This window comes from Felis catus, chromosome F2 (genome assembly GCF_018350175.1).
Source record: "Felis catus isolate Fca126 chromosome F2, F.catus_Fca126_mat1.0, whole genome shotgun sequence".
NCBI classification, from domain to species: Eukaryota; Metazoa; Chordata; class Mammalia; order Carnivora; family Felidae; genus Felis; species Felis catus.
In genome coordinates, this window is record NC_058385.1 from 53,029,396 (window position 1) to 53,045,112 (window position 15,717).

The following is a 15,717-nucleotide window of genomic DNA, read 5'->3' on the forward strand; positions in this document are numbered from 1 at the left end:
AAGCTTTTTTTCTGGTCAACAGGAACTATATATTTTTGTTTTCTAGTTCATGGATGAAGGTAGTTTTGGCTAATAGCAAATTCCAAATCTGCTGCTATTACAAGGAACAGATGCTGAAACTTAAAGGGTTTGAATGCCTGGAAAAGCTAGTTTTGAAACAAAGATATAAATGAACTTAAATTGTGGTTGCTTTTTGTATTTGAGCTATCTTTGTTTCTTACTGGGCTTCTCTCTCCAGGAGCGGACAAATGCACTAATTTTCTCAATATGGAAAATGCCAGCATTAAAGCCAAATCAAGTCGGGTTTAACATAATTACACTAGATTTCATCAAAGCAACTTGGCACTCATCAAAATTCAATCCCAGTTAGCTGATGAGATTTCATCAGGCTGCTTAAGAAACAGGGAAATAAACAAAAGTGGAGAGACAATGAAAACAAGGTAACAACTGTCAAACAAAATGCTGAGCACAACATTGAACATTTCCCTAAATGTGGTGCTGAAACCACTAATTCTCATCCCCCTCTCCCCTAACTCACTCTCTGTCACACACACACACACTCATGAGCAAATGTTTATGAAGGGACTAAGTGACCACAAATTTTGAATTTTCAATCATCTTTAATTACACATTCATTGCAGAATACAGATTGTGGAATCATTTCTTACTAAGCACTAAAAGTTACACAAAACATGGGCAATTTGAGAGCTGTATGTTTTTACATTTTAAAATATGGGTGCTTAAGAGGTCACCACCCATGTTTGAACTCCATAAGCAAGTTCTTAATAAATGTAAGCTATTATAAAAGGAATGGTTCAAATTAGGCTACTACCCATGTTACAGTTTTGCAACTAGATATGCTCACATGTCATCCACCTGGTGGAAAATTTCATGTGGTGGTTCTTGGGATATACAAGTCTTATGTTTCTGAGAAAGGAGAGGCAAACTTGTAATGGCAATACCAAGTGCATTGCTTCAAACAGAAGCGAGCCAAATAACTCTTAATTCAAAGCATGTTTGATTACTGTATTAGGTCAGTCTGTGTGCTTCAAGTTGACAATTATACCAAATGGAGGAAGATCTGAAATGCAACAGACACTTGACATTTGAGGCAGAAATTACTTTAAATTACTCAAGTTAGCAATACCACTCTCAACATGAAAATACAAGAATACTACAAGAAATTTTTGCATACGTGTAAGACAGAGGCATATGGTTTCCTTCTCCAGGTTTTGATATAAAATGAAAGAGAGTGCAAAAGGGATGCAAGTCTATATAATATACATCTTCCAAGGATTAGCATTTAGTTTTAGTATTTAGTTTTAGCATTTTAGTTTTACCATTTCATTAGAGGGTCATTTACTTTAGAATTTTCAAGAAAGAGGTAGTTTAGAAAGTAGACTCTTCTATACAGAGGTATTTTGGAAAATAAACTTTGTATCAGCCAAAGTCTGTTACACATTTTCTAGAAGTCCAAGATAACAATCAAAGACTTATTACTAATTCAAGTTTCTAATTATGGTTATTATCTTGGACTAGACATTGTAATAACTAAAGGTAAGACTACATCAGTGACTAAACGTGACCACAGAATCGTATTGCTGAAAATGAGCAGTTAAGATGTGAGGGCTGCCCGAAATTTCTCCTAGAAACAAGAGAATAACTATGGAATAAAATGGTAAAGAGGCAGCTCAAGATGAAATAAATTTGGGCTTGGAGCAGATCATGTGCTTGTCCAGCTTATACCATTTTTAACTGTATATAATTTGTATGTTCAAATGAAAAATTATAAATTCTAGAGTGGCTTTTTTGTTTTTATTGGACCATCACTGCATCTTGCAGTGTACTCCTGCAAATAGTTGATACGTTGTTGAATTCAGTCCATCCTAAGTGTTATACTACTATTCCAAGGGGAAACATTGCAAAAATGTAAGGCCAGTCACCATGGAGGATATATATGTAATAACATGAACAAACCTAGTGGTATTACCTCTGAGGAATGCTCAGAGATTCCTGAGGGTTGAAAGGTAAGGCTGTGTGGAAGAAAGAGTTCCAAGTGTGATGTCTAAGCAAGAACCAAGCTTTGCCTTTAGCATCTACTATGACCCTGCACCTTGGCTTCAAACACGTAAAGGAAAGAATATAAATGAGTGCATCTGTAAAGTTTTGTTTTATAGAAAGACATGCTCTTTTTACAAAGGAAAATCCATGCTGAACCTCCAAAATAAAGAAAAAAGTAGCTACTATCATTCAACCAGGGTTGAGAGACCAGATCACTAACCTGCTAGGCCTCCTCGCAAGCTGTAAGAAAAAACCATATATGGTTGACCCTTGAACAACATGGGTTTGAATTGCACCAGTCCACTTATGTGAGGATTTCTAAAGATAAATACAGTATAGCCCTGTACATGTATTTTCTCATCCTTATGATTTTCTGAACATTTTTTCTGCAGCTTACTTGGTTGTAAAAATACAGTATAAAATACATATAACATACAAAATATGTATAAATTGACTGTTATCAGTAAGGCCTTCCAGTCAACAGTAGGCTACTGGTAGTTAAGTTTTTGGAGAGTTGGAAGTTAAACATGGAGTTTTGACTATATGAATGGTCAGTGCCTCCAACCTCTGCACTGTTCAAGGGTCAACTGCCCCATTCTATCCTGTACAGAATGTAATTTGAGCACTCTTGAATCCAGGTCTAGAGCTTCCTTCCCTTCTATAGGTTTCCTCAAGATTATTGTTATAAATAGGTTTAAGAAAATGAATTTCCAAAACAAAAATGTCTTTAGGTACAGTGAGGCAACACACATCACTGAATTTGTTGAACATCTGTACCTGTGTTCCTAACCTTGGGCTCATTACTTTCTTATGCCTTGAGTGGCTGGTTGTTATAAACTACTTATATGTTATGCCTATGCTTTAATTCCTTTTTGAATATTCACTTACCCAACTTGCAGTTTATAAATGAATCACCACAAATGGACAGAGACTTTCTCTTCCCTGTGAGAATTATTCAAGCAGTCTCAAATTCTTCTGGCACTGTTCAATCCAGGAGATCTAATTTGGTAACTTACTGGTTTTGAAGTATCTGTTGAGCTCATTCCTTCTCCTTATTTCTACACCTTTTGCCCGAATTTTTCCCTTTTGCTTCCTAATACATGGACTGTTTCAACAGATTCTTCATGTTTATATAAATGGTAACCTATATACTTTGCATTTTGTCAGACTTTTGCTCACTCTCTTTCCCCCTTCACCCTCGACTCAGCTTTTACTTACTCAAATTGTCCCAGGATTCCAGGTCTGTATTCTCAAGTATCACGTCCTTAGCCAGCATTAACCTGTCCAAGTCATCCTGCAACCTTCCTCCTTTTCCACATTGGAGGCTTACTCTGTACTAGGGCCTATGCTCATCAGGGTAATCAATGGCTGTCCCAGCCATTTTTAGAATTTAAGGTTTCCATTTTACACCTAGATTAGAGTAGGTACGTGAGGAACAAGTTCAGCTTAGAACATGCAGCCACGTCTGTCAGCTGGGATGTAAATTAACCTATACTCTCTCTGCCCATGAAAAACTACTGCAATCTTCTACATAAATAAAGGCTTCATGTAGAGGCCACAGAAATAAAGATGAATGGATGGTGGAGAAACACACCTGGGTGCAGGATTATTAAAACAAAATTAATAACAACCTATGTTTTTTGATCCTTGATTATTTTAAATGATGTTGTTTAAACCTCATAACTATCCTATGAAGCAGGATTATCTATTATCCCTATAATATAGATTCTGGAGCTGAGAGAGATTGAGTAAATTTCTCAGGTTTGCATACTTGCAAGCTGGTTGAGTAAAGGTCTGAGCCCTAATTTGTTTGAATGTAAAAAGAGATACAAATGTAGGGTCAAGAGCCTGGGTAACTGGGAGGCTAGAGGTGCCTTTGGAGGTTTTTTTTTAATGTTTATTATTTTTGAGAGAGAGAAAGCAAGGGAGGTGCAGAGAGAGACAGACAGACAGAGAAGGAGACATGGAGTCCTAAGTAGGCTCCAGGCTCCGAGCTGGCTGCACAGAGCCCAATGCAGGGCTCGAGCTCAGGAACAGTGAGATCATGACCTAAGCTGAAATCAGACACTCAACCAACTGAGCCATCCAGGTGCCCCTAGAGATGTCTTTAGAAAGGATGATCATCCCAGGAGAAATAAGGTTTTGGAAAGACAACAAGGTATGTTTTAGCTCCACTTGTATTGACATGCTGGGAAGATATCTAGGGAAAGATGCCCATCAAGAGCCCGAACAGTGAGGTTGGGGCTCAAATGGGAGAGGATTTCACATCTGAATGATAGCCAAAGCCATGAGATGGGGGGAAATTAAAGGAAAATAAAGAGACAAGAGTAAGCCAGTCATGGGAAGAATGGTAAATATAGAATTAATAGAATTACAACAAAGTATAGAATCATAAAATCCATTTGCATATGTACCAATTTACTCCTTACAATGATCCTGTGACATATCCCCATTTCATATAAGACAAAGCTTTGGGAAGTTAAGTAATTTAAACCAATGTCATTCAACAAGTGATGAAAACCAGGACACATCAAATTTAAAACTCTTCCCGCATTTTTCCATACTGTTTTCCCCCAATATACAGACTTCCACCATCACTGCAGGTATAAAATAGAAGCTAGATAACTACTTGTCAAAGACATCTAAGTGTGTGTTGGAAGATTGGAGGGAAAGGCAGGAGAAAGCCAAGAGCAGGATGGATTAAAGGATTAGAATTAGGGAGAATACAGGACACATTGCTTTCTATGCCACAAACACCACAAATTGATAACTGTACAGTTTTCTCCTGAACCTAGCATTTAACTCTGAATCCTTAACCCAACACTTTGCACAGTTAGCAAATGACATTCTAGATAAAAGCACCTTGGATTATACATTTGAAATTGTGTCTTGTAGGAGCATTTTCATCTTTGAATAGTATTTAATGTGTATACTTTAAATTTTCAAAGTACTTCAAGCTGACTGGTAAAGGAAATCCATTAGAAGGTTAACATCATAAGCCAGAAAATAAAGAATAATACATCCAAGGGTCTTGGTAAATGGCAAATGGAAATAGCAGTTAGAAAGTAAATATAGTTCAGTTAGGGTGAATGCAAAATGTGCCTACATTTTTAAAAAATAAACTGCACTAATACAAACTAGGGAACGGCTTGGCTTAAAAAGTTGGCAGAAAAAGATAAGAGTCACAGTGGACCGCAAGTCAAAGCAAAATCCTTCACTCTTTAGAAAAGCAAGCATAACAGAAAAATGCATAAACATCAGAACCCATAAGTATTCTCTGTTAATTCTCCCAAAGTCAGACTCTGCTTAACGCTCTGCCCCAAATTTGGGATGTGAAGTGTACTTAGTTACACTTCACAGACACCACCTCAACCACTTCTGTCTTCAACCAGCATTCTGCTAAAATACCTCCACAGTCAAGTACCCCATGGCTCTCCACTGTGTACTAGGTAAAATTAAAAACCCTGTCCTCTCCATAGAGGCACTTGGCAAACAGTATGCAACTTCTATTTTTGCTGTGAGCTTTTGTATTGCCACTAACAATCTCGGAGCTGCAGCCAGGTTCTTCTGCTCACCCTCTCTTGGACACAACAGGCACACTTTGGCATCTACATCTTTCCCCACAATGGTCTCTCAGTCTAAAATAATCTCCTCCCCTTTTCAAATGTGTTTCCCACCTACCCCTTTTAATTATCATTTAAATTTGTTCTTCAAGGAGCATCTCCTGGCCACGACAGCCAAAAATATTTTCTGTAACACCAGAGCCTAAAACGACACTTACCATTTACCAACTCAACTCTGCTTTTATTATTTTGTAATGTGCATTTTCTTCTTCTTTAAGTAGACTATAAACTCATCTGTTTGTATCACTTTCAATCTGTTTCTTTAGAACATAGGTATTAATAGATGTTTGAATATTGATTTAATGAACTTATAGGTATGAAAATGGAAACATTTTCTCAAAAGAGAAATTAGAAGTCACCTTGCAGCATATTTTAATGAAGTCAGTTACACTCAGTAAGAATTTACTCAAAATTTACGTAGTTCTCTCATACCAAGTCGTTTTGACAGATTAAAATAACTGAAGGTCAGCCTTGGGGGGACGGACAAGGCCAAATTATTAGTGCAAGGCTTGAGATAATCACCAGAAATAACTCTGCATCTCAATATGCATCTCCTGATCTTACTTAAGAACACTGTATTATATAGAAAAGACACCACAGTTATGGTTATTGACAAGTTCAAAAAGTAACTGACCCTCAATACAAATGCACATTTTCTGGATTCTCTTACACAAAGTTCTAGATGTATTCATTATTCACTAAAAGAACCTACTGAACAATTGTACTCAAATACAACTGATAAGTCAACAAATCTCAATTGCATATTGCCCAGGCCTCCAGACAGTCAACTTTCATGGATTACACCTTCAGCTTACATTAAGGAATAAACACTCCCAGCTGCCTTCTATCTTCTGAAAACACATGCTTGAGATATGGATATTGGTAAAGACATGGTCCACCATACTGTTCATTGCTCTGTGATTCTTGATTTCAGAAATCTGTTTAGTGTTTGTCTCCCTATGGAACGGAAATGTTTTCTGTAATAATTATCATTAATTTCCTTAATTCTATGATGCAGGTCCCACCCCCTCCACACACAGGCACACACTTTCATGTGTCTGAAATTGGAATGAGTACTCATTTTTGTGTACATACATGTGTGCATATATGTATACATTCATACACACACATATGCATATATGTGTATATATGTTTATGTGTGTTATGTGAATATACACATATGTGCATATATGTACATATACACCAACTTTTCCATTCAAAAACTTATTAAATTGATATTGTATTTTGTAATTTGTCATTTCTTTGAAATTAAGATAGAAAAAAACATATCTACCTTTCCCCTTTGCCTTGGATAGGTAACCCAAGGTCAAATTTTGGCTCAATTATTTCAACCAGTTGGTTGAAAATATGAATACTACATGTATTCATATAGTCTATTTTCTTTATCAGTCCTGAGCCTCTAAGTTTGTCCTAGTTCTGATGTTTAAATTTTGTTTTACCATGTCATTAAGTATCTTTTTACATTAAGTTATTATTAAATCACTGGACTAATGAACATAAGGGCATAACATCAATTGTTCAATGTCTCTTGACTATACAAGTTCAAATATTTTACTCCTAGTTTCCAAAGTCCTCAAATAGAAGAAAATAATACTGACACACAGAAATAGTAGGTCCAAGTATTACATAAACAGGTAGATTGTAAAGCAAAACCTACTGCCTTTACATGTTTAGTTTAAATAAATGCTAATAACTTTTGCCACCTGAAACTTTGTGCCCCACTCTATTGCACAGAATAATTGTATCTTCTTAACCACTTCTGTATGATGACAACATGAGTCATTCTGAGATGTTAGTAAAACTCTGTCACTATTTCCATTAAAATGTTTTCTTTCTGCCTCCTGATCCTGGACGATATCCACCACACAGCTCTAGGTCAGTCCAGTAGCTAGATACGCATTTACAGGAAATCTCAGTGAGCAAACCGCCTGCACCATTTTTATCAACACCATTTAAAGATCCTAGAGAGGTGTGATGAGGAAAGTAAGTTGTTCTAAGAAACCATGAGGGGATTTATACTTTAGGCTTTCTTATCTCCTAAGGAAGAAAAATAAAAATGTCCCCTAGAAGGGGGAAAAAATTTTTTACCACTGACACCATGTGTGTCCTATTAAAGTTGTTTTTATTTTAGAGTGTTGTAAAAATTGCTTTATATATTTTACATTAAGATCAGAGTAGCTTACTGCTGTGTAAGACAAAGGCCCCTTTGGAATTTTTCTGTCCTTGCCTTCTTGCACATAGAACATCAGGCCTTTGGTGACATGTGTAGTTGAGAAATCCTTTTTACAAGTGCCCATAAAAGAGACTAGTACATGTTGCTCCTCACTGTAATTAAACAAGGCTAGGAGAGACCCCAGATGGGATGCTGTAGAGAACAGCACAAAGGTGGGGCATCTTTCACTCACTCACTCCCTGGCCCCCTCGGGCAGGCAAGACTGGCACCAAGTCAGGCTCAATATGAAACTGGCCGAAGAGCTGGTCTTCTAGCCTTTCCTGCAGACTCCATGCTATCGGTGCTTTGCACACCCTCGGACTTTCATGTCCGTGTCCAAGACCGTACTTAGCTTTGTGTCTTGAGTTTTCATCATCCCCAAAGCATGGTGCATTAGAGCCCACTTTTCTGTTCCCCCATAGCCTTAGACCCTTACCATCGGAAATGTGACAATAAGCAAGTCTCAAAATCACTGCTAAAACACGAAAACCTATCCACTTTCCAGGAAGCAAATTTAAAATACTAAAAAGTGATAGGGAAGGGAATAAAGAGCGAGGGGTCATGTCACAGGACACTACCTAAAGGCTCGTTGTTCAGACCACCGATGCAGGAATTATGGACACTTTAGCTACTAACAAAAATGCAGAAATGTTTAAAGACAGACGGACCTTTGTTAAATGTCAATTTTATATAATAATTATACATTAACATTTAAAAGGTGATGACTGTCCCAATTTATAATCTCTCTAGAATAAACATCACAATTAGCTGCCATGTATCCAGAGTACCTGGGAAAGTGCACAATATGCCTAAAGTGACTAACACAAATAACTGATCTTAAAAGAAATATAGAAAGGTATTTAGCATAGCAAACATGGAGGCAACCAGAATGCTCTCTTCTTCATATCATAAATTCAGCACCTACATTCCTGACAACTCGGAAAGTTTCAGAAGAAAAGGTTTTTCTCTTCTCCTCTCTTCCAAACCAACTCTTGAGGTTGGCATGCATAAAGCAGACCACATAAATTGCAACTCAAATGTAAACAAAATGTAGAAAAATAAAGAACATATGTCTAAAGCATATTTTCTTGACCCTATCCTACTGCAAATGTACTTATTTCCTGCTCTCAGTTTAATCCATCACAATCCACAACCATCTTTAGTTCTATTATCTAATACCTAGTGCACATGTTGCTGTCAGTTTATATACAGAAAACAAAGATTAGAGAGGTCTTATTACTGCTGCCTTTTAAAAAGTAGATGTTTGCAGAGATTAAGTTTCTGAGTTGCTAGATAGTATTTTTTGTTCCTATCAAGTTAAAAGCCACTTAAAAAAAAGATGAAGGTCAATTAATGCCTCATAAAAGGAATGAGTCATTTTCAAATTGAAATAGTATATAGTAGCAGATTCTATATTTAAAGTTAGCACAATTCTGAGAAAATATGATGAGGGCTTAAGAAATGCATCATAATGTACAAATAACTGCTGCACAGTGAGTAGAGGCAGCCACAAGCCAAAGAGACAGAAAGCTATAAGTGTCTGTCAAAGCATTGCCTAAATTACTTTATCAAGTCTGATTGCTTCACTGTGTCAGAAAGAGCAAAGCCATGCTGGGCACAGAGCCCAAAATGCAGAGGTGGGACTCAAATCCCTAGACCTTCCCCCTGAAAGCAAGTAAGCCCAGGCGAGTGCTGAGCATGGCTCAATGCAAGGCAGCCTTAGAGGCTGGCCTCGAGGGTGACTCAAACACACTAAGATGAAAAGAACAATCTGGAAGTCACACTTTTCCCCCCAACAGAGGACCAATGACACTAAAATTAAAGAAGCAGGACTTTGTAGGGGTGGCTGAATCAAAGCAAAGCCAGTGGTTCAATACTCGGGCATTTATGAAATGACTCTTGGAGTATGCTTTACTATTTCAAGTTGGAAGATACTGGGAGAGGTTGGTAACCGCAGGGTGTCAGGTTTTTTTTTTTTTAAAGTATTTGTAGAGCAAAACTAAGATGATGTGTTGGGATTGGGGGAGAAATAGTTTAGAGTTGGCTTCTTTGATAGACAACCATAGCTTTATCTTTGATTTTTACTGTAAGGAACCAGGAAAACTTGGGTTTCCCAGGCAGCAAGACATTAGTCCTAGTCCTGGACCTACCACTAGAAACTTGCCACGTATCACCGTGGACCAGTCAGAGCCTTCCTGGATTGCAGTTTCTTCCTCTTCCCCAATATGCTGTGGGAGAATCAAGGACATTCACAGTCATTGTGTCAATAGCTAAAAAGGTCCTTCCTTAGCTCTTCAGAAGATCTCCTTCGTTCAGATCTCTGATCAAATGTTACTCCCTCCATTTCCCTAAATCCCCTATGTAAAATAGTACACTCCTATTCTCAATCTTTCACTAGTTCATTATCCTGCTTTGTGTTTCTTGCCAGCCTCCATCTCCACGTGAAATTATGCATTCATCCACTTACTTCTTGATTGCCAAGATTCCCACTAGAAACAGTTCTGTGAGGACTCTGAGCAGTATCATGCCTAGGCAAGTGATTGGTACATAACAGTGCTCAATAATACCTGATAAATTAACGTTAATTGTCAGGGGACCTTACAAAGTAACAAGGAGTGCCATACACACAGACAGAATATCTCAGGTTGAGGTTATGTTGGCCAGTCCTGAAGACTACAGTCACCCAAGTAACAGTTTCCCCTGTACATGAACATCTTTCAACTCTACACCTTAGCACTATGATTCTATTCTCCCATTTGTCATTTAAATATATGATAACAGCATGTTTGTATTTTTCTACTAACATATTATCTTTTTTTTTCTTTTTGTTCTTTTTTTTTCTTTTTTTTAAATTTTTTTTTTCAATGTTTATTTATTTTTGGGACAGAGAGAGACAGAGCATGAACGGGGGAGGGGCAGAGAGAGAGGGAGACACAGAATTGGAAACAGGCTCCAGGCTCTGAGCCATCAGCCCAGAGCCCGACGTGGGGCTCGAACTCACGGACCGCGAGATCGTGACCTGGCTGAAGTCGGACGCCCAACCGACTGCGCCACCCAGGCGCCCCATCTACTAACATATTATCTAATGCACAGGGTCATGACTTGAAATCTCTTCCATTTGAAGCTCCAGGCTGTATATTAATAGAATAAACTAGTCCCTACAGAATGGAGCAAGGAAAGTGAAGACAGATATCCACAATAAGTAGGCTCTTTATTTTTAAGTAGACCTTTCTTTTTTGCACTTGTTTCCTACACTCATTGTTCTTTTTTTTTTTTTTTTTTTTTTTTTTTTTTTGGCTGTTTACCTCTTTTTATCGTGGTCTTTTATGATCCCCTCTTTTTTCCTCCAGCCTCCTGCTATCTTTGCTAAACCACAGGTCATAGGCAGATTTAGAGTCTTGCTTAGTCTTGGATAGTTGACTACCCGTGAGGAGGCAGGAGGAGGGCGAAAAGCTGCCAGATGTGGAAGGGTTTGGCAAATGCACACTATAGCTACTGGAATAGTGGTCAGTCCTTTGGGCATGAACAATGCTCTTGGACTTACATGACGACCGCAGACCTTGCCCGTATCTGTTGGTGATTTGTCTTAGAATCATTGGATTTTAGAATTGGACTGGATCTTAGAAATTGCCCGCCCCAATACCCTCAATTTACAAATGAGGAAATAGAGGCCAAGAGAGGTTAAGTGACTTGCCAAGGGTCACAGAGTTAACGAGTTGACAGGGTGCAGAGACCCAGATCTTGTGATCGCTAGACCAGAATCCCAATGAATGAGTGTCAGAAAAGCCCCCAAAACTCAACTAATCAGAAAGAGAAGTTGGGGAATGAACACTGAATAACTTAACGTGCAAATCAATCCATGACTTAAGTTATTTCCAGGTATTCTTTCTTTCTTAAAAAAGGCAAATAAGCATGCAATAAGAAAAGTTATACTAAAACATTACACTGTTTTTTTTTTTATCTTCTATCCATTTATGTTCTCATTTCTAATAGATCTCAGTGTAATATCTTATACACTTAGTGACTATTCCATTTTGCTGACCTCTAACTTCTGCCTTCCAGTAATCAAAAGCAGCTGATTTTAATGTGCTAGTGCTTTAGTGTGAAGGAGGTTAAGGCTGCATTTGTGTGCAATCAGGTTAAGATTGGCTCCAACAGGAGAGAAATCCATACATATGTTGAAAAGATCTGAAAAATGCCTGTATTCCCAACCTGATTACGACTTACATTTTTGCATGGTTTGTCAAAGCAGATCACTGAAATCAAGTCAAGATGTAAAATGGGATAAAGTGGTTTTCTTCTCCATTCTTCCATTAATGACCATGACCTGCTGAAAAAAGGAACTGTTCCCTCTCTCACCTGAGGCAAGGTGGGTTACTCCACTGGAAGTTATGCCAATTTTTATCAATTGGAGCTCAAGTTCCAAGACTAATTTTCTACTTTTCATTTCCTACATTTGTAAATAGAAGTTTTTTATTGGAGAGTAACCTTCAATTTCTATCAGCAATTCTATTTTAGTTCTTTTTATGAAACATTACACAGTAAAACAAATTCTAATACAACTTTTCAAACCTCCTAACTTTAAAGGTTAGATAATACTGAATTTATCAAACCAAAAATTTAGATGCAGGGGTTAGAGTGATAGCTGCCCTCTCCTAATAAATGATGCTTGGTAAAACCTAAATAGGAAATTAAATCCAAGTTCATTACTGGTTCAGTGGTCAAAAAGAGATTATTAGATGATACATAAATGTTTGTTTTGACATAATTTCAGCTACTGACACTGTCAGGTTATATTCTATTTAGTATTGCTGGAAGCAAAAGAAAATATATAAAAATGCCATAAACATTATAGGTTAACAATGTAGCTGTTATCTACAAAACTCTCAAGCCAGACCTGGGGTAGGTCAAAATCATTTCAGAGGGGAGGGGAATGTGCCGGCTCTTGTTACACATAAGCATGTTTGTTATAGGAGCATTTTCAGGTTAATTTTTGCTATTAACGTAAACCACAATTGGGGGGCCACGTTGCTGGAAGAGGGATGGTGGGGGGTAGTTACATAAACAATATACAACAAAGAAAGTCTTTATTTCCAATACCTGAATACATCGGGTTTGTTTTTAGGCACAAGGTTGCAGGTTAAATGCTCTCAGCTATCCAAGAAGTGCCTTATTAGTTTTGTAAGAAAATATTTTCTTTTATTTTGACTCAAAAATACTCAGTTGAACTGAACAAAACCATCCTTGTTAGTGAAAAGCAGACCCAAAAAAACTTTGTTTCGAAGCCCCAGTGAAGGAAAGCAAAACTAATTCAAGAGGAAAATCTGCCTTCCTAATAGTAGCTTCTGAATCTGGATCTAATAGTTCTCAAAAGCCGACTGGAGTCTTCAAGTCTTAAAAGTTTTGTCTTCCTCCATGGATCATAAACCTCTCTACGAGGAAGCATAATAGGAATATAAATCCATTTAAGCAGATATATATTCTCTTTCTAGGCTACAGCTACAGGGCTGAAAAGCTATGTCCTAATAGCAAGAATGGAGGCAAACAAACGTTTTGATTATTTCCAAGGGCAGTTTTCCAAACACAACTTTTTTTTTTTTTTTTTTTTTTTTTTTGCCTTTCTGTTTTGTGCACTAGAAAAATCCCCACTTCATCTCTGGCAACGTAGCATCCGCTGGTGATAAAATAAATAGTAACAAGCGATTATGCTTTAAGAACCACAGTGACATCGCTAAAAACTGCATTTCAATGTACTGACTCAGCTTCAGCCAGCACCTGAGCTATGTATGCTTCTCCTAATTTGTAAATGGGCCTAATCCTGTTATTACAGAATAATTACTGCAAATCAGCACAATTACTACAAAGACATGAATAAACACACACATACCAGTAGCTGTTTTCTACAAATTATTATCCAAACAAAGGGAACCAGCTAATTGTGGTAACATTAAGACAACATTTATTCCTCCCAGTGTTTGGGCAAGTTTATTTTAAGTTGTCATCCTCAACTAGTAATGATGCAGATGATTTTACAGATTTCATAAACCCTCCTAATCTAAACTCTTCTCAACTGAAAGTTGGCCACTTCCCTCAGAGCAACATCTGCCAGGGCACATCAGCCCCCTCCCCGCCCCCCCCCCCCCAACACACGTTGTAAAACTCTCATTTTAGAAAGCTCATTTGTCATGTACTCTTCCAAATCATTTTCAAGGGATCACGAAAGTGAAATATTCACTTTATATTCTTCACATTTTAAGAATTTGTCTCTTAGTAACTACAGGATACATTTTACCCTGTCACCAGTCATATTATTAGGTGTCCTCTATGGGGAGGGAGGATGGTTAGGGAGAAGAGAAGTCAGAGAGCACAGAGCCCACCATCGTTAATTCTCTAAACTCACCTCCCGGACAATGCCTCATGGCCATCTTACATCTCCTGGATTCAGCAATGGTTGGACATGGTATCGTGTCCTTTGCTGGCTTTTTAACAATTTGCCGTGTTCTGGTTTCCAGACCCCATTTAAATCCACATGTGCGATTATTTCTGCTACAAGCTCCCCATTCACTCCAATGACCAACTTCGCATCCTTCTAATAAAGAAAAAAAGAAAAAAAATACAAACACAGGTAACAATCCACTGTCAAACTTTATAGCTGTGTTTTCTCCACACCTCCTTCAGATAAATTATGTTTTACAGACCACAAAGACCTGTATTCCCTTTTCAGACACTTTAATATTTTGGACCATAGGGTTACTTTCATCTATGTCAAGGAACTGCCACTTAAGTAATTTAAAGACTATTACTTTGTTTTTATCTTATTTTTTAGAGGAATGCCATTGGTCCCTTCTAAAGATACTGAAATACAGAGTCTTTAACAGATTCAATAGCTAAAACCAAGAGAAGAAAAGCCTCTTTTCAAATTATGACAGAAGATAAAATTTTACAGGTTAATTCCAAATGCCCCCGTGGCAACTCACAATTGTGTTAGTTTTACTGTGGAAGCCAGTACTCGGGGAAAAGGACAGGGAGTTTGTTTTCACATCTTCTGGTTATCAGAATCCTTTCACTAGCTGTCTAGAAACCACTGTCTATATCTCTTACTCCCTAAATTGGTGCTCTGTATCACTATAAGCAAGTATGGTCAGGTATTTGCAAATGTAGGTTTTCATGTAAAAGCTTTTAGTATCTCATTTTGTAAATTCCTATAGTGGAGACGCAGGCTCCCCTCCAAACACCTGGGATGGGGAATGAAAGGATAAAAATATGCAGAGTTAAACCTCCTCACCAAATTCACCATGCAAAAGCCCCTTTGCACTAGCAGATGAGGACTCAGGCCCTGAGTCCACACACAATATTTTGGCATTTCAGATCTCAGCAGGCATAGTGGTTACACATAGACTTTTCAAAGCTATTTAAGAGTTTTTACTCAGGGAAGTACATAGGGCTCTATTTGTAATTTTTTATACTTAAGGATTTCATAAGAGTTTCCACTGAACATTTGTAATGGGTGTGGGTCTTGCCTCTCAAAAGGAAATTCAACATTCTGAATATTCTCTTCTGATGACTTTTTTTTTATAGGGTGTCACCTGTATGAACATATTAACCCCCACATAAACAAGAATATAAGTACACATTTCTTCAAAATCCTGTCATTTGAATGTGTTCTCTGCAAATTTTCAAATAGATCATTAGACTATTTCAACAATATTTCTGCAGAAAAAAAAGTTCTCATTTTTTAAGTCCCCATTTTAAGGGATGCAAAGTCTCATTTAATACACAATTCTGTTATAAATCCTCTCA

At 37.6% G+C, this 15,717-nt stretch overlaps 1 protein-coding gene across 5 annotated transcripts in view; it reads right to left on the reverse strand.

The window, feature by feature from the left end:
- Window positions 1–15,717, reverse strand: part of RSPO2 (R-spondin 2) — a 159,278-nt gene that overhangs the window by 39,442 nt on the left and 104,119 nt on the right. For 2 of the 5 annotated variants that reach the window (XM_023248417.2, XM_045049780.1), the window contains exon 5: window positions 14,318–14,506. In XM_023248417.2, coding sequence (XP_023104185.1) covers window positions 14,318–14,506 — 189 coding nt within the window. Of the gene's footprint in view, window positions 1–600; window positions 6,642–8,586; window positions 10,146–12,987; window positions 13,350–14,317; window positions 14,507–15,717 lie in introns of those variants that run through there. The other 3 variants (XM_045049781.1, XM_045049782.1, XM_045049784.1) reach the window with 3 other exon arrangements.